Source organism: Lynx canadensis, chromosome C1 (assembly GCF_007474595.2).
Source record: "Lynx canadensis isolate LIC74 chromosome C1, mLynCan4.pri.v2, whole genome shotgun sequence".
Taxonomy (NCBI): Eukaryota; Metazoa; Chordata; class Mammalia; order Carnivora; family Felidae; genus Lynx; species Lynx canadensis.
In genome coordinates this window covers 33,086,318-33,106,271 of record NC_044310.1, presented here as the reverse complement: position 1 = coordinate 33,106,271, position 19,954 = coordinate 33,086,318, and the positions used below count along the sequence as shown (strand labels likewise).

General features: G+C 43.1%; 1 protein-coding gene across 2 annotated transcripts; it reads left to right on the top strand.

Moving 5' to 3' along the window:
- The first annotated feature begins 6,259 nt into the window (after window positions 1-6,259).
- Window positions 6,260-13,338, top strand: LOC115520803 (small vasohibin binding protein). 2 transcript variants are annotated; one of them, XM_030325480.1, is made up of 3 exons: window positions 6,260-6,317; window positions 7,165-7,305; window positions 12,903-13,338. In XM_030325480.1, exons 2-3 carry the CDS (start codon window positions 7,192-7,194, stop codon window positions 12,987-12,989), a joined length of 201 nt encoding a protein of 66 aa, XP_030181340.1. In that variant the 5' UTR covers window positions 6,260-6,317; window positions 7,165-7,191; the 3' UTR covers window positions 12,990-13,338. The 2 variants fall into 2 exon arrangements, with proteins under 2 accessions (XP_030181340.1, XP_030181341.1); XM_030325481.1 differs by having other exon boundaries at window positions 6,285-6,317; window positions 7,147-7,305.
- Window positions 13,339-19,954: the final 6,616 nt, after the last annotated feature.

Sequence of the window (19,954 nt, the reverse complement as noted above, 5' to 3'; positions counted from 1 at the left end):
AAGCCTCCTTCCCCTCCCAGGCGGAGTGATTCCCTTCCATATATTTCCATCCTGTCGCGTTCCTTCTCACAAGCTCGCTGCCCTTTGCTTTCCATATTAGAGTAAAATTGAAGATTGGTTTCAAAGACACCCACCAATGAACCACCTTCCTTACCTCACTACCTTTATCTCCAGCTGCACCCTGACATGTGCTTTCTGGCAGACTTGCTGACTGTCTCCCAACATGTGATAAACCCTTTCCTGCCTGTCTTGCTTTCATAACATCCATAACTGCATATGCACAATATCCATAATTGTATCCTTAATAATGCAGTATATATCTTTATTTATCTTTGAACTTTGTAAAAATGTAATACATTGTACGTAATTCCCTGTGACTTCCTTTTTTTCACTCAACCTTAGTTTCTGAGTCTAGCAGACATCCGTGGTGGACACCATATCCCCTCAGCAACCCCCCTCCCCGGATCCTGGGGTAGCTGAAACTTGCAGGCAAGCTGCCAGCATGCCACCTCAAAGACCACAGGGTCTCTTTGCTTGTCTGACTCGGCTCTACACAAAGGGAAGGCTGTTCGACCTGTGTGCCACCCAGAAGTTCAGGAACCTTAATGCCCTGAAGGGATCAACTGGGCAGTGACAGGCGTCAGTGGAAAAGGCTCCAGCCTCACACCCTGAGGGACAGTTCTGAGCTGTATTCTACGCGACACCTCAGAGAGTTGCCAGAGGAAATGAGCACAGTAGCGCACAGATGTCATTAGCTCAATAATGCACATTTTATTGGTTTTTTCTTCCTTTTCTTCTCACCCATTCCTGATTCCTGGGATCACCTCCTAACTCTTGCACTGAGGACTCGGTTCACACTCTGCTTTTTGGTGGAGTACAGATTAAAATACTGAAATTCATCCAGATTGATTCAGAGAGCTCTGGTACGTTCCTTCACCACTGGGTGGTAGACATTATATGAATATACCAACAGTGTGTCTATTCCCTCATTGATAAAAATGTGGGTTGTGCCTGGGCCTTTGCTTTTACAAACAGTGCTGCTGTGAACATTCTTTCCTGGCTCACATGTGCAAGAGTTTCTCTAGGAGAGCAATGTGCGGGGTCCATGGGGTCCATGAACTCTGGAAGCCCCTGAGACCCTTTCCTGAGGTTCCCCCAGTATTGTTATGCTCGTAATAATACTAAACTGTTATTTGCTTTTTTCACTGTGTTGACATTTCATCTGCCGTTGTGGGCTTGATAGCTTCCCAATAAAAAAAGATCATGCTCTTGAGATTGGTAGTGACATTAATAATTAGCGATTATTTGTTTTAGGGGCGCCTGGGTGGCTCAGTCAGTTAAGCATCCGACCTTGGTTCAGGTCATGATCTCATGGTCCGTGAGTTCCAGCCCCGCGTCGGGCTCTGTGCTGACAGCTCGGAGCCTGGAGCCTGCTTCGGATTCTGTGTCTCCCTCTCTCTGACCCTCCCCTGTTCATACTCTGTCTCTCTCTGTCTCAAAAATAAATAAACGTTAAAAAAAATTTTTTAAACGTAATTAGTGATTTTTTGACGTTATATAATGAAACGTGTCAACATTTGAAAGACCTGTGTAACTCAGTGAACCAGTAACTTCCAAATGACTAATGCATGTCTTGACAAAATCATGCAAAGGTAAAAGATCTACTCAAAATGCAAGAGAATTTCAGTGGTAACAGAGTCTGAAAAGTTCATTACTGGCTTATACATTTTAAAGTTGCTAGGAGAGCACATCTTAAAGGTTCCCACCACAACAAAGAAATGGTAATTATGTGACCTGATGGAGGTATTAGCTGACTTTATGGTGGTAATCATTTTGCAGTATATAAGGGTATCAGATCTACAAGTTGTACGCCTATATGTCAATTTTATCTCAGTAAAGCTGAGAGAAAAAAAGACAAGAAAAGTTCACCGGGATGGCTGCAGATCCCATGCTGCAGTAACCTTTCAGAAACTACCATTGGCCAAGTTTGGCCAAAGTATCAAAGAAGAATATCCACAATTATTTGAGAAGGCGATTGAAATGCCCCTTTTCCAATCACATCCACTTCAACCACACAGCCTACTGCAGCGGATCAAATTTTTTAAGAGCTGATATGAGAATACAGCTGTCTTTTATCAAGCCAGACACTTAAAAGATGTACAGATGTGTGAAACAAAACCACTCTTCTCACTAATTTTTTTGTTTCAGAAAATAGCTGTTCTCATAAAACATATTTTGTTTATGTTAACATGTAAGGACATGTTTAAATGAAGTAATAATTTCTTAGTTTAATTTCTACTATGGCAAATTTCCAAAAATATAACCCATTTAAGGTACACACACACACACACACACACACACACACACACACACACACCCCTACATACATCATAATACCTTGATATTATTTGATATCCAGTCTATGTTCACACATTTTCAATGGTGTCAGACATGTCTTTTTACACATGGTTTGTTCAAATCTGCATCCAAACGAGACGCACATGTTACATTTTGGGGTTCGGTTTCTAAAGTGCCTTTGTTCCATAATGGTCTCTTTGCCCTTTTTTTAAAGATTTTTGTCTTTATACCCTTGATTATTGGTAAAACTTAGAAATTTGTCTCGTACAATGTCCCACATTCTGGATTTGGCTGATTGCTTTCTAGTGGTATCATTTAATTTATTTCTCTATCCCTCATATTTCCTGTGATTTGGAAAGCTGGAGGTTTGATTAGATTCAGGTTCACTTCCAGGCTGTGTGTCCAGGATGAGAGCCTTAACCTTTCTGTGTCTCAGTTTCCTTATCAGTAAATTGAGGATAAGAATGGTAACTACCTCACTGGGATAGTATAAGGACTAAATTAGTTAAAATATGTAAAATACTCAGAACAGAGCTTGACACCCAATATTTGGTAGCTATTATCATTATTTGAGGACAGCCTCCAGCTTCAAAGCTAGAGACCAAAATAAACAACAAAAAATAATCTAGGAAGTGAAAGGAAAGAGCAGAAAATTACACCTGATGTCCTCAGGTATATGAAATGAGAGAAGGTCCTGAATCCACAACATGAAAGCAAGAGGTTGCCAAAAGAAAAGTCAGGTACCAGGAAAAACTCAGAAATTACAATTTTGGAGCAGAAATGAGAACATTCAACAGAAGAAGCAGGGGATGAAGTTCAGGAAAATCTCTTATAAACTAGAGCAAAACCAAGAGGTGGAAAATGAGAAAGAAAAAATTTTTAAAACAAAGGAATCTATCACAGAGAAAGTCTCCCAAAATCGAACACTACACATTTCCTGACTGAAAGGGAGTATCTACTACAATGAATGAAAAAGACTTACCATGACAAGTCATTATGAGCGTTCGGAACACCAAGGATGAAGGAAAAACCTATACCCTAAAAAATTCTGGAGAACAAATGAACAAACAAAAATTACATGGGAAGTAACAGAAATCAGAATGAAAATCAGATTTCTCAAAAGTCTAGCCACATGAGAAGCTAAAAGACAACGGATCAATACCTTTAAAATTCCAAGAGAATTTGATTTCCAGTCTGGAAATCTGTACCCCGCCAAACTGTCAAATGTGAGAGTAAAATAAAGCCATTTTTAGACAAGCAAGGTTTCAAACATTTACCTCCCATGAACCCCTTCTGGGGAGGTTACTGGAGAATGCACTCTTCTAAAGTGAGAGAATAAACCACAAATGGGAAGATCCAGGACACAACGGATTTGGCACCGGGGAGAAGAGATGGGAATCCCCAGAATGTGGTTAGGGGAAGTCCTACAACAATAGTTGCCTAGTGAGGCCAAGATGATAATTTGGAGAGAAGAGGATGGGCCTAAGGAAGGATGTCTCCAATTAAAAAAAAAGAAAAAAAAAAAAGACACTGAAAGATCACCAGATTCACGTGACCAGATCAAGAGATGTTTTATAGTCCAGATGGAGAATTTGGGGAAGAATTAACAATAGATGCATACATAACTAAGTGAATGGGGGGGAAAAGGCAATTTTTGACTATAGGAAAAAAAATTATTCAATAAAGTGAATGTAACCTCAGTATGGTATACACCTCAATTGTAAAAATATACTGTGGTTGTATCAACATAAACTCTGACTCAGCCAACTAGGGAATTAAGCAGACTGGCCAACAGTCTGCTGATGGTCACAAAAAGATGACAGATGATGGATAGATAGATAGATATCATAAACTCATGGAGGAATTAGGGGGAGGGGATTTTCACTCCTTCCAGACTCCCCCTCCTTCCAGACTCCAGCCTCACTATCCTGATGAAGAATCCCAAACCAGTGTCTCTACACCTGTACCTTTCTGGAGCTAGACAACTGTTCTTGCCTATTGCCACCTCGAGTATAAACTAACACACACACTGTGTGTGTGTGTGTGTGTGTGTGTGTGTGTCTTTCTCTCACACACACACACACACACACACACACACCTACCTCTAATTTACCCTCTTCTTTATCCCTTCCCAAGCTAACTCAGCATACCTTCACTTTTATCAGTGGCTCCACTATTCTTCCTAATCTTCTACTTCGGCTTTTCCACTCCTTCATACCCTGCATGCAGTCTGTTTTAGAATGGCTTTCTAAAGTTTTCCAAAGGCCCATGCCTGTTTCCAGCTGTTTTATAATCCAGTCTAACTTGGCTACTTTTATTATTAACAATAATCCAATCACCATTCGTATAGCATTTTTAAATGAAATGTATTAGACTTCCTTCTAATTAAAAGAAGAAAGTATAAATCTTGCTAAGGTATAAGTGTTCATTGCAGAAATTTTGGAAAATACAGAAAAGCACAAAGAAGATAAAAATCCCCTCTACTCTCAAAGTAATCTGGATTTACCTATTGGTATGTTTTCATCCGATCTTTTTTCCATATGTCCAGAGTAATCTTTTTTGAAAAAATAAAACAAATGTTGTGATCATGTTGTATGTGCCTCTTTTTAACTGTTTCATTTAATAAAAACATTTTATTACATCAATAAATATTCTGCTATGTCATTTTAATGACTGCATTGACTCCCATGACAGCTATCCTATGATGTATTTAATCAACCCCTATTACAATTATTTTTATTGTTTCCAGTTTTTCACTCTTAAGAATAGTGCTATCTCTGATTATTTAGTTAGGATAACTTAGAAGTGGAATTGCTGAGTCAAAGATAATGCTTGTATTATTATTGTGGTAAAAAAAAAACCCACAAAATTTCCCATCTTATTTATTTTTAAGTGTACACTACAATGGTATTAAACATATGCACATTCTTGGGCAAAAGATCTCTAGGACTTTTTCATCTTGCAAAATTCAAAGTCTATATCCATTGAACAGCTCCCTGCTTAGCATCCATCAATTGTTTCAATTCTTACCTAGTCCTTAGAGGAACAAAAGTAGGGGGTCTACATGGCCGAGTCTTTCTCTGGATAGGCCATTTCCTATCCTAAATCCTGGCTGAAATACTTGCTGGGGTACTTACTAGCTGTGTGACCATGGACAAGTCATTTAACTTCTCTGTGCCTCTGTTCCCTTACCTGTAAAATGGGGATAACAATATGGTACTATACATGTACATTGTCATGCATACTTATCAACAGGAATAAATGAGTTAATAAATGTGAAGCTCTAAGAATAGTGTGTGAGGCAGCCATTATCATTATTATTACTATTATTATTACAATTAGACTGAACAAGATTTCTGTTGTCATTTACCTACCATTTTCTTCAATCCTTCTAATCTAATAAATGAGAAACGATGACCAGCTATTTTGATTTGTAAAATTATTTTAAATGACTGTAAAATTGTAATTATAAAAAAATGTAAAATTATGTATTATCGATGAGCTTGAACGTTTCTCTATGTTTATATTGGTTATTTACATTTCTGTCCTGATTTCCTTTTTCCAAACACTGTGGCCAGCAGGGCCTCCCTCCCTTGGTCTTCTTAACGAGCTTGTAAACCAAGAAGGCGGCGGTCACCATCCACACTTTTCTTCGAATTAAGAGTAGTGAAGGCCAGGAAGTTAACAATTCTCGTCCCGGCTTGAGATCTCACTCTTCAAAGCCTAGTAGCTGTCCCAGAAAATATCCCAGGGAAAGCTTTTGCTAGTCACCTCCTGCCCCTGCCCCAGAGCTCACACTCTGGAATGACTTGGGAATGGCCAGATGTGATCTCTGCGCACGCGCGGCTCTCCCGGGGGCGGGGCCTCAAAGCGCGCCCCCCCCCCCCCCCCGCCTCTCGGCCCCGCCCCCGGCCCTGCCCAATCCTAGGCGCGGCGGGCTCGCGAGTCCAAGCCGGGAGGTAGGGAAAGGCGGGGGTGTCCCGCGTGGGGTCTTGCACGACGACGCGGCCGGGCCCCGGAGTCCCGAGGCGAGAAGGGCCGGCGGCGACTCCGGGCCGCTGCTCGCCGCCATCTTGCCCCCGGAGAGGGCAGCGGCGGGCGGGGAGGCGTACCCCGGGGCCGGGCTTGGGCCGCGGGCGGGCGGCGGGCTGCGGCGGGCGGGCCCCGGCGGAGCGGCGGGAGGCGGGGACCCTTCGGCGGAGGGGGGCCGTAACTGTCGGGCCGGCGGGGCGTGGGAAGGCGCCGGGTCGGAGGCCGGAGACCGCGCGAGGCCCGGGCCTCCCCGCCGACCCGCTCCGACGCGTGGGCCGGCCCCGCCGGGCCGCGGTGTCCTCACAGAACCGCGCTGCAGTGTATGAACGTTTCAGAGGTCCTCTGGCTTGATCCTCACGCCGCAGGCCTTGGAAGGAGGCAGGGAATGTGGCTGTTGGCCCATTTTGCAGACAGGAAACAGGCTCAGAGTGGGGAGGGGATTTTAAGTATTTAATATGAGGAGAAAGTTTGGTGCACTCTCTTCCCTCCTTATATTAGTTTTATTCATTTCTTGCTTTTTCTTTTTCTTATAAATTTAAAAATACAGAAAAATAGAATATTATAACGGTTCGCCCAGGGACGCCCAGCAAGGTCATGGCGGTGGGATTCAGTCTTAGTCCACCAAATCCAGCACCCTTTTCACCCGGCCACTCTGCCTTCCCTGTCAAAAGAAGGGGCTGAGCTCAGGGATTGTTAGGGAAGTGACCGGCAGTTCTTTTTTCTTTTCTTTCCTTCTTTCTTTCTGTTGTTCATCAGTCTCTTCTGCATCATCAGAGCTAGGAAGCGTTCAGAAGCCAAGTCATGGATCCACCTGCCCGCAAAGAAAAATCCAAAGTTAAAGAACCTGTCAGCAGAGTGGAGAAGGCCAAGCAGAAATCAGCCCAGCAGGAGCTGAAGCAAAGACAAAGAGCAGAGGTGAGATAAAGATGGGCGAGTATACCTGTGGTCTGCTGGAGATGATGCTGGAGTAGAGACAGGAGAGAGAACTGTGATGCAGTTCTGCCTCCAGGAAAGCAGGTGCTCTCCTGGGAGGAGATCGAGGTCCAGAATGATGGAGTGGCAGCCCAGAGTCTCATGCCAGGTTACTGTCAGAGCCCTGACCGTCCCCACGTGATTCGTGGTGCAGAGCCTTTGTGCAAGGAAGAAAGGAAAAACAGAAGGGACATGTGAGGGAGGGGTCAGAGTGAGACAACAAGTGTTGGATACCCTCTAGCACAGATGTTCAGGATTTGGCCCGGGAGCAGCTAGCTGCTCATAACCAGAAGAGGCGCAGGTCCTATGGCCACCAGACCTGTTCCTTTGTTCAGTCGACACAATCAACTTGAGAATGAAAAGCTAAACTGTTGACACTACCTTTGTTGGAGCACATCCAGACATGTAGGGTTTTGTTTTTTTTTTAGTATTTAGTATCATAAGAAAGCTTGCTGCACTGTCTTCCCTCTTTCTAGTCATTTTATTTGTTCCTTTTTTGAGACATTAAAAAATACGGAAGAACAGACTATTATAACAGACACCTGCGTACTCAGCACCCCAGATTGGTGGTGATTAATATTTTGTCATACTCGCCTGGAGCCTTTCAGATAAATAAAAATTACATATGAATTTAAAGTCCTCTTTGTCCATTCCTGTCTTACACCCTTTTTCCCTTTCTGTGGGCAACCATTATAATGTTTTATGCTTTTACACTCAAATATATTAATAGATATCCTTGAGCAATATACAATGTTCTTTTGTGTTTTAAAATTTTATATTAATAAAATTCTGTGTTTTGGGACACCCGGCTGGCTTGGTCAGTAGAGCGTACAACTCTTGATCTCGGGGGTGTGAGTTTAAGCCCCATGTTGGGCATAGAGATTGCTTAAAAATAAAATCTTCAAAAAAATTATCAAAAAATAAATAAGTAGGGGCACCTGGGTGGTTCAGTTGGTGAAGCATCTGACTTCAACTCAGGTCATGATCTCACAGTTCGTGAGTTCAAGCCCCACGTTGGGCTCTGTGCTGGCAGTGTGGAGCCTGCTTAGGATTCTCTCTCCTTCTCTCTCTGCCCCTCCCCTACTCATACACTCATGCTCTCTCTCTGTCTCTCTCTCAAAAATAAATAAACATTAAAAAAAATTAAAACTTGACAAAATCCTCCTTTAAAAAAAGAAAAATAAATAAGTAAAAAATAAAATTCTGTGTTTTATTTGACCCTTTGCCTACATTATGTTTTTTAGGACTATTCATGTTATAATAATGTAGTTTATTCCTCATCACTGCTTACAGTAATCTATTTTATTTTTTTACTTTTTATTTAAATTCCAGTTAGTTAACTTACAGTGTAATATTAGTTTCAGGTGTACAATGTAGTGATTGAACACTTCCATACATCACCCGGTGCTCATTATCCACCTGACCCATCCCCCCCACCCCAACCTCCTCTCTGATAACCATCAATTCGTTCTCTATAGTTAAGAGTCTGTTTCTTAGTTTAAGAAACAAAAGAAATGAGCATAGGAGAAAAAGAGATACAGTAGTCTGTTTTATGAATCCACTTGGGTATATTTACCCGTTCTTCCAGTAATGAACGTTTTTTTTTTTTTAACGTTTATTTATTTTTGAGACAGAGAGACAGAGCATGAACGGGGGAGGGGCAGAGAGAGAGGGAGACACAGAATCGGAAGCAGGCTCCAGGCTCTGAGCCATCAGCCCAGAGCCCTACGCGGGGCTCGAACTCACGGACCGTGAGATCGTGACCTGAGCTGAAGTCGGACGCTCAACCGACTGAGCCACCCAGGAGCCCCAGTAATGAACATTTAAATTACTTGTAGATTTTTACTACTACAGATATTACTGTAGTGAAAAACTTTTCGATGTCATAGATACTTTGGCACCTGTGCTAGAATTTCCGTAGAGCATCTATAACTAGAAGTAGAATGGCTGTGTATATTTCCGTTGTACTAGACATTGCCAGATTGCCATCAAAGAGGTGATACAGTGTGCATTAGCAGTGTAAGAGGGTTCTCATTCCTCACTTCTTTTCCTACTTGATAGCGAAATACTTCACATTTTTGTTGATTTGATCCGTTCATTAAGTCCTGAGCTGCTACTAGGTGCCAGGCGCCATTGCAGGAGCTTGAGACCCGTGACTGGACCAGGCAGAGAAGAATGCCTGCCTTCATGGAGCTGCATTCATTGGGGGAGGCGCTTTATCCTAAGTAAACTGTATAATAGAGTGTTTGAGGTTAATCCATACACAGAAATCTACCTTTGGGTTAAGACCGACTGCCTGAGGGCTGTGGACTTGGATTCTAACAAATTATTCTCCCCTTCTTCACCTCCCCGTCCCCACCTGGATCCAGGCCCCAGATGTTCTTATTGCATTGCGCTTTGGGGAACAGTTGCAGGGTTGCTCTAAGAAACAGCCTGAGGCAACTGTCCTTTGTGCACACTGTAAGGAAAGATGCTGTCAGGGACATTCTTGTCCTTATTGACATCCTTCTGGTGAGGTTCCACAGGTTAGATTTATTAGTCCAACTCTAAATCCCCGCTCCTCTATGAACCCCAGTTCTTACCATGGGACCTTGGACAAGATGCTTCATCTCTCTGAACCTCAGTCCCCCCTTAGTACGAGGATGATGACCTCTACCTCCCAAGATTGTCATGAGGAACAGAAATGTATGTAAGGCACTTAGCACAGGGCCTGGCACCGAGAGAGCACGCAGTAAATGGCAGCAGGTTGTTAGCAGAGACTGGGTGCTTCCAGGCACTTGGCCTGCTTTTACTTGTGCAGATTCTGAATTGAAGGACTGATCGTGTTTATGGCGATATGCTGCAATGGAATATTGGAATATTGAAATGTAACATTCCCAGGCACGGGCCAGCCCGCACATGCATGACCATGTGTATCTTCACACTAGGGCTTATTACTCCTCCCATTATTCTGACCTTTGTAAATCCTGCCTGGCATAAGGAAGAGATAGAGGATATGTGACTTTGTGAGGTAGAAGGTATTATCCTCACTTTAAAGCACAGAACCCTAGTTACTGAGGGATCGAGGGGCAGGACTGCCAGCTAAATCTGACCTTCAGCTCCTGCTTTTTGCTTTGCCCCACAGTGACCTTGCTGTTCGCTTTATCTGTGCTGCCTGGGATGTAGTCTCTTAAGATAGAAATGGCAAGACCCTTGCGGGGAAAAGGAGACACAGTTTCCATTCAGTTCTACAAAGATGGCACATTCTAGAATGTTCGATGTGATGGAGCGATGTTGGGGGGTAAATGGGAACAGAGGGCACATGTGGCTGTGAAGCAGCATTTGACACTGTTAGCGACTCTTTCCTTCTCAAAAGTCTTTCATTCCTTGGCTCAGACCTGCTGACCTATTTTGAGTCCCTTCTTTCTCTGCTTATTTTATTTTCCCTTCTACCAGTCTGCCTTCTGGTCTCCAAGAAGCTACTTCATATCCTTCTTAGTCCCCAGCTCAGTCAGATGCAGATTAAAGTGCTCAGTAAAGCGTGAACGGATGAAGCCGAGGTTCAAATATATGATACCTATATCTATAGATCTATATCTAATCTACATATAATATATAAGAAGTATGTGTATTCATATGTATATATAATGTGTGCAACTTGAAGGAGATGAATAAAACAACCCTGTGCCTACCACCCAACTGAAGAAATAGAACATGACCAGGAACTTGGAAGCTTCTCGGGCCCCACTCTGGTCTTGTCCCCAACCCTTCCCACTAGCATGGCCTAATTTCTTGATTTTATGCCGATCGTGCCCTTGCTGTTCTGTACTAATTTACTCTTCCACTGTGTACCCCCAAGTGATACTTTGTGGCCTAATGGTATACTATCTAGTTGTGCATGTTTCTGAATTTTTATATATGTTACTACATTCTGTGACTGGCTCTCTTCACTCTGCTGCTGCTTCTTTTTTTTTTTTTTTTTTAACTATTCAGATCTATGCATTTATTTTCATTGTGGTAAAGTGTACATAACCTAAAAGCTAACCATTTTAACCATCAGTATTCTGCTTTTTTAAAGTTTTTATTTTAGAGAGAGAGAGAGAGAGAGACAGAGCACGAGTGGGGGAGGGGCAGAGAGAGAGAGAGAGGGAGACACAGAATCTGAAGCAGGCTCCAGGCTCTGGGCTGTCAGCACAGAGCCCGACACAGGGCTTGAACTCGTGAACCGCGAGATCGTGACCTGAGCTGAAGTCAGACGCTTAACCGACTGAGCCACCCAGGTGCCCCTTAACCATCAGTATTCTGCTTTTTGATAATCATTTATGTTGCTTGTAACTGTCCTCATCACTGTGTGGGATTCCCATTTTCCTTAGAGATTATAGGGTCTCACCACAGTAGACACATGGGGGGACTGTAGGGTCATTCACCCTTTCTATGTAGTCAGTTTTGATCATTTTACTCTTTGTAGGAATTTATTTCATTTTAAGTTTTCAAACTTATTGACACAAAGTTCATAATACTTGGAGTTAGTCTCCATTAGATCAGTGATTATCTTTTTTTTTTGATGCCAGTCATGTTTGTGTCTCCCCCTTTTTATCTCCGTTCACCCTGTCATAGGTTTGCAGGATTTTCTCTACTGCTTTCAAAGAACCATCTTGCATGGTTAGTGATCCTCTCTTACACATTTGGTTGCCTTTTCTGCTCTTTGTTTTGTGTTTTCTATTTGTCTCACTGCTCGGTTTCTTTTTTCCCCCTTTCTTGTCTTCTCTTAAATTGATCCAAGTTACATCCCCCCGCCCCCACACACAAACACACTCCTTCATTTTTCTCTTTTACAACTGGGGGCGTCTTATGATGTTTCTGTTCTTTAGTGGACAGATCAGCACCACAAGGATAAAGGTGAGGAATGAGGTAGATACCCCACCTTTCACCTGAGAATGTCTCTTGCGATTTTCATTCCACCGCCGCTGCCTGCCCTACGTCGTCATATTCTTGCCGCCTCCTCCCTGGACTATTGTGATGATGCCTCCTAAGGGGCCTGTAATCTCTTTTTCCCCTACTTGATCCCTCACATGGTCTCTAGTTATCTTTCCCAAAGCAGAGATACAATCGGGTTGCTCCCCTGCGCACTAATCTTGCTGGCTCTCCAGAGTCTGGCCAAAGTCCAGACGCCTCGGCAGGGCATTTAAGGCTTCAACATCCTCAGTGCTTTCTCCACCTCCCCACACGCTGTGATATCCTTCATATTAGCATAGTTGAAGGTTCCAGAACTAATCCCGTACTCTTCCATTCTGTTTATTCCGTCACACCACCCTCTGCCCGCCCCCTAGTATGTCCTTTCTTCCCTGCTTGTCCAGATCCTACTGAAGCTTCAAAAGCCAGATGAAGCCACCTGCCTGCTTCTCTCCTCATGCTCCAGATGGAATCAGTAGCCGTCTCTTGTGCTCCGTTATCACTGTCCCTGCATTATTGCCCCAGGCCCGGCATTTGCCCCTGACCCAGCCTGTGGTGTCTGCTTAAGCAGCTGCCTCGTCTGCTAACATGTCGGCTTCTCCCTTCAGATCTATGCCCTCAACCGAGTCATGACAGAGCTGGAGCAGCAGCAGTTCGATGAGTTCTGTAAACAGATGCAGCCTCCCGGAGAGTGAGCCACCCGTGTCCAAACGACACGGCCCCCGGAGGCTGTGCAGGTCAGCTTGTTGCCAGTTTTAGGCTGAGCCGGTCCACTTGGAACCTTACAGAACCAGACAAGACGACATCTGGGTTCTTCCTAAAACTGGATAAATGTGAACTTCCTGTGTGTGACTCCTGCTTCACTGGTTACTCCCGTCTGAATTGGCCCGATGCTTGCTGAAGAGACTTGTTTTATTCTTCTAAGACACTAGACCCTAGATTTTTTTTTTTTAACTTTTTTCTATTGTTTGAGAAAAAAATCAGTGTTTCTCGTGAAACTGTAGATCTTCTCCAAAAATATAAATAAAAGACTGATAAAATGTTCGTTTGCTCACTTTAGCTTGGGGGCGGGGGGTGCCTAGCCATAGACAGTGGAGTCACAAAGGATGTGATAACACTGTGTGTTAACTAACTTGAATTTAAACCAATAAAAATTAACAAAAAGGAAGAACGTAATAGGTAAGACAAGTTGAGGTGAGCGGAGGCAACCCTTCGTCCTTGGGGAGGGAGTGGAAGGGAGGAGGGAAGAGAAAGTCAGTGTTTCCAGTTCTCCTTCTTCCTGGGGCGAAAGCCCAGCACACCCAACAGCTCCTGAATTTTCAGCCACACGGACATAAACACGTGACGCTTCACTCCCACGTGAGCCAATACTCGGGGTGGAGGGCCGCAGCTAGGATTCCTCTGACCTCGTGATGGACAGTCAGCAGCAGGCTTGCACCAGCAGGGGGAGTGTGCGGGTGCTTTTTGCTTTTCATTCCAGGAATCACTTTATCAGGCCTGGAAACGGGTTTGCGATGGGCATATTCAGACTGGTTCCTCAAGAACCATTCACCTACCCATCCTTCCACCTGCCATCTTTCAGTATCGGAGTGTAAAGTTGTTTCTGCTTCAGGCACTTGTATCAGGAATGGTGGTTCATACTTCAGCTTTAGCAACAGAGTCCTTTTAAAGCTGAGCAAAAGGAGCGTTTTTCTTTTTCCCCAGATACTCCTGGGGAGTAGGGAAAGGGATGTCAAGACAGTGGGAATATGTATGGAAATGAAGTAGACCTAGTCAGGGCAAAGGAGCCAGACTCTACCTCCTTAAGTCTCCACCCTGGAAATGCCTAGATTTCCCCTAATGGCCTTGGGGATGTCTCAAGCAGTCCCCATCTCCTCTTTGTCTCCCTGCTGCCTCTGAAATCACTGAGAATTCTGTTCCCATTTGCTGTGGCTTGTTTTAGGAGTCAACTGGGGAATTTGCGGGGTATAAGAATCTTGCTACCACTGTGGAGAATGTGTTTTTGAGAGCCCAAGTTATAATTAAGGATGACCTCTACAAAGATTATCCCCATAAATGGTGATTAGGCTCTATAATATCCTGCTTAATTTGGGTTGAATAGGGATTATTTGGTTTTATTTTTTGGAGAAGAAGTCAGGGTTTGGAGTGAGTGATTATAAACCTAAGAAAATACTGTAGTGTGCTACAAAGCACATTTTGGGGAGTCAAGTGTCTTGGCGTCAAATTCTACTACACTAGAAAAGTTACTAATCTCTGAGCCTTAATTTTTCCCATCTGTGTGATGGAGTATTTTCTTCCAGTCAGGATCATTTGTTGGAGTAATAAATGAGATAATGCATGTAATAGATCCTTAGTGAATGTTACTTCCTTTCCCAACCATCTTGTTTCACGGGAAATGTTTCAAATGTCAAATAACCAAGTAATACATGAGCATTGGTCGGAAAGATTCTGATCCTTAGTAGGGAATTGCCTGTATTAATATATGTCAGCCTGATATCTTCCATCCAAGAGAAATACTGTAGTGTTCTGATTTTTCAAACTGCAGGTGGTTGTAAAATCCATTTAATAAATTATGACCCGCTTGTCTTTTTAATGAAATAATAGATTCAAAAATATATGGTAAAGATACTGTTTCATGAAGCTTTTGTTTCAGGTTTATGTATACTTCTGAAAGCGTCAGCTGCATTGGAGGGAAAAGTTCCTTATTACTGTAGGTTGTGGCAAAAAAAAAAAAAAAAGCTTGAGTCTTGTGAGGCAAGACTGAGTCATCTTTTTATTCACAACTTAAAGGGAAAGAAGTTTCATCTGCCTCAGGTAAAGGTTCCAGAGGCCTCTGAGTCTCTAATTGGAATAGCGTTGAACGCTAAGGCTCTTGGGAGCACGATCAGTGAAACTGGGAGCACCTTGTGTCTGCTTCCCTGCCTGGGATTTCCTAACCCTGAGGGGATCTACTCCCGGTTTCTCAGAGGTAAGACATGTTTTTGAAGTTCTGCATCAAAAAATTCATGAGGGGCGCCTGGGTGTCTCAGTCGGTTGAGCATCCAATTTCGGCTCAGGTCATGATCTCCTGGTTCGCATTCGTAGGTTTGAGACCTACATCGAGCTCTGTGCTGACGGCTCAGAGCCTGGAGGCTGCTTCGGATTCTGTGTCTCCCTCTCTCTCTGCCCCTCTCCTGCTCGCACTCTGTCTCTCAAAAAATAAAACGTTAAAATTTGTTTTAAAAATTCATGAGAACACTGACTTGGGAAGTCAGGCTGCTTGACGCTTGGGTCCCCCGCTTACTAACTCTATGAACATTGGACAAGTTTTTGTCTCCCTAAGTCAGTGAATCTCAGACATTTCAGTCTCAGATTTCTTTATACTCTAAAAATGGAAGGCCCCGAAGAGCTTTTGTTTTCATTATTTATGTTAACCTGTGGTTGATTTTTCTCACTTTAAATGAATATTTTTGAAATAACTTTTGTGAAAAAAATACTTTTTCAAAATAAAGAATCATTGAGTGAGAAGAGCAGCATTGGTTTACATTTTTGCCAATCTCACACCCAGCTTACAGGAAAGGAGCTGGTTCTCATATCTGCTTCTGCATTCTGCATTCTTATATTGTTTTGGTTAAACTATGTGAAGAAAATCTGGCCTCACATTGATATGTAGTTGAAAAAGAGAGGGGTATTTTTTTTTTTAATGTTTTATTTATTTTTGAGACAGAGAGAGACAGCGCATGAGTGGGGTTGGGGCAGAGAGAGAGGGAGACACAGAATCTGAAGCAGGTTCCAGGCTCTGAGCTGTCAGCACAGAGCCCGACACAGGGCTCGAACTCACGGACTCATGACCTGAGCCGAAGTCGGTCACTCAACCGACTGAGTCACCAGGCGCCCCAAGAGAGGGGTATTTTAATGATCATTTTAGATGTTCTTGTTACAAATACCAAAATTCAGCGGGTGGTAGTTTCTTAAAGGCTAGTTGCAACTTGAAATCTGATACCATATTAATGAACTTTTTGTACTGTGTTACATTAAAATCCACTGGTCTTTGACTCTTGCCCTTTGGATCACTTATGCGTGATCTTGTAACATCTGGCGCGGATCATTTAGAAAATACCGCTTCACTGACTTATGCAGATCTTTCAAATGTTTACACATTTTGTTATATACCGTTAAAAATAACATTTTCATCAATATCCCCACTGATCTCATCAGAAAAGTCTTTGAGTACTGGAAAGCTGTCAAGCCCACGGTACTAGATACAAGTGTTCGAAAAGCCATTGAAAAGCTCAAATTTTACCCTTGGTAACAAAAACTTGTTTCATGAAGTGACAGTCTCAGCTCGTATTTCAAGAAAACCAAGTCTGAACAACCCTAGTTTGTCAGTCACCCTTTGGTATTTTACAAGAAATGCAGCTAGCTCAGCTCAAACTAAAAGCAATGTTTTTCCTGGAGACAACCATCATAATATCAGTATGGAGTTCTTTACCCGTGCCTTCCACTGTTGCACAGAATATTGAAAAGATGTAGGGGCGCCTGGGTGGCTCAGTCGGTTGACCGGCCGACTTCAGCTCAGGTCATGATCTCGCGGTCCGTGAGTTCGAGCCCCGCGTCGGGCTCTGTGCTGACAGCTCAGAGCCTGGAGCCTGTTTCAGATTCTGTGTCTCCCTCTCTCTGACCCTCCCCCGTTCATGCTCTGTCTCTCCCTGTCTCAAAAATAAATAAAAAACGTTAAAAAAAATTAAAAAAAAAAGATGTATACTCAAGGGTCAAGGTCTAATAAAAAGAATAATTTTTACCACTTTATCAAGGACATTCTTAAGTGAGATTTTTTTTTTTGTTTTGTTCACCGTGAGCATATGGCAGGGAAAAGTACATGAACTACCAATACCATTTAGTGCCACAGCCTAGAGTCACACCAAGGCGCCAGGAGCTTTACCCACCATTGCTTTGCAAAATGTCAACAGTGATTTTCGTTCCTGTTTCGGGATTATTAAGAAAATCGTTTTGGGGCGCCTGAGTGGCTCAGTCGGTTGGGCGTCTGACTTCGGCTCAGGTCATGATCTCGAGGCTTGTGAGTTCAAGCCCTGCATTGGGTCCTGTGCTGACGGCTCAGAGCCTGTAGCTGCTTCAGATTCTGTGTCTCCCTCTCTCTCTGCCCCTCCCCTGCTCATTGCTCTATCTCTCTCTGTCTCTCAAAAATAAAAAGAAAGAAAGAAAGAAGAAAGGAAAGAAAGAAAGAAAAAGAAAAAAGAAATCGTTTTAAGCCTGAAAGGGTCTCAGGAACTCCAGGGGTCCGTGGACCAGACTTTGAGAAGTGCTGACCTTAAGCCTACAGTCACCATGCCATTGGGTTGTATGGGGGATTAAGGGAAAGAGTAAAGTGCAAGGAACAATTCCTGACACACAGAAAGGACTAAATAAATGTTAATTGTTATTATTACTGTTATTTTAAATGGAAGGGTGTATAATGGGAAGGGAGAAAGCCTAGAGAGAGAGAGGAGAGATCTAACTTTTATTTAACACTTTTTACGTGCCATTCCCTATGCTAGTTATCTTATGTGTTGCATTTAATTCACAAAGCAACCCAGAGAGGAAGTAAATACTCCATTTTACAGTTAAGGAAATGGGTCACTCAAGGTCACAGAGCTTAAATAAATAAATAGTCCCAGAATTCTCAGTCACTTGATCCTGCTCCTTGGGCACAGGATAGCTCAGGGGGGGGGCTAGAAGGGAAATCTATACTCTATCCCGAGGGGAGAAGTACAGCTGCCTGGAATCAAGAACCAACCCCTCTGACTTCAGGTGCTCATCTGAGAAGCGTATTTTCATTTACTATTTTTTTAATGTTTATTTATTTTTGAGACAGAGATGGACAGAGCACAAGCAGGGGAGGGGCAGAGAGAGAGAGAGAGGGAGACACCGAATCCGAAGCAGGCTCCAGGCTCCAACCTGTCAGCACAGAGCCTGACGCGGGGCTCAAACTCACAAATTTCGAGATCATGACCTGAGCCGAAGTCGGATACTTAACCAACTGAGCCACCCAGGCACCCTAAGAAGCATGTTTTTAAAGTCTTGGACTTTCCACTTGTTCCTGAGAGCTGTTCTATGTTAAACATTTTATTTATTTTTTTTATTAATTTTATTTTACTTTAGAACAATGTCCTATTTTAGCTATTCTACTTTAAAATTTTTATTCCTAACTGAGGAAGGCCTGCATGATTAGCATTAGCAGCCTGAGTCCCCGGAACCAGTGTAGAAGGGCAGCCATCCCTCCACGTGGTTGGAAGGAAGCACACATCACCTCTGTGAAATCTAGAGGCTTCCCATTGACCTATAACTATCCTTGTGTCACTAACCTAAACTTGAGTTTGAGACAATGAAGTATGAATTATTATTGTCCTAAGCGAAGCACAATTTACATATTCAAATGGGTACTTTCCTCCTCCAAACAGCCCCTTTTGGACAGGTGGGGGGTCTGCCTATTTATTTTAACTCTGCTGCTATGGCTCAAAATGGACACAGAAATCCTCTTTCAGACTGCATCTTGTTTTGAATGTAGTTGAAAATTTCAGAAAAAGCCAGAAGTCATTGGAGGCCAAATCTGATAAATAACGTGGCTCCAGGAAAAAACCATCATTGGCTAATCTTCAATAGTAGATTTTTGGGACTAGATTTGGTTGGTTCAGAATACAAGTATTTTTTGAGCACCTGCTATGTCTAGGCACTGTGCTACGTGCTGGCCTCTAAGAGCGTATGTGAAGACAGTTCTCAAACTGGATTTCCTAAAATATTCTGATGAAGCGTAGGATCTCTGAAATAAGGGTGTAGGACCAAGGACATCATGCATTTGTACGGGTATATAAATGTATATTTGTAAGGTTCTTTCTACATTATAGTAATCTTGTATCTAATTTGCTAGAATGCATAACAAAATCAATTCACCTGCAAAGCAAACGTTTCTGAGTGCCGGGCACTATGGCAAACAGCAGAAATAAAAACATGCGAACTGAAGGAGCCTAAAATCTGGTGGCACACAGACATATTCATCTACCCGTGAAAAAATATAAATGATCTAACAGATACGAATGCAGGGCAGGAGGGACGAGGAGGGCGCGACCTGCTCCTTCAAAGCCAGATCCTGGCAGTGTGATTCACCAGATGGTTATTTTAAAAATCTAATTTTAGACTTCCTACCTATTTACCAAATACATTGTTCTGCAAACCAAGAAATTAGATCTGAGGTAAAAGGTTCTCTGGTGCCAGAGTTGGAGAAGGGGCCAAGCCAGCCAACAATCCTTTGGAATACTGCTTGGAGGTAGAGGGCCCAGAGGCCGTGCTGGGGAGTCACTGCCTTCGGGCCTAAATTCTTTGTGAGGGGCAACTTTAAGGTTCCATGCAATATTCTTTATTTTTATTCAATTTGGATTTTAGAATATGAAGTGTGGGGTGCCTGGGTGGCTCGGTCGGTTAAGTGTCTGACCCTTGACTTCAGCTCAGGTCATGATCTCACGATTCTGGAGTTCGAGCCCCAGGCTGGGCTTTGCACTAACAGCCCGGAGCCTGCTTGGGATTCTGTCTCTCCCTCTCTCTGCCCCTCCCCTGCTGGTACTCACTCTCTCTCTCTCTCTCTCTCTCAGTAAATATATAAACTTAAAAAAAATATGAAGTGGCATCT

Coding starts and splice junctions, on each gene's coding strand:
- LOC115520803 (XM_030325480.1), top strand. CDS start 7,192: ATGGATCCACCTGCCCGCAAAGAAAAATCCAAAGTTAAAGAACCTGTC. Junction 7,306..12,902: donor AGCAAAGACAAAGAGCAGAG/GTGAGATAAAGA, acceptor TTCTCCCTTCAG/ATCTATGCCCTCAACCGAGT.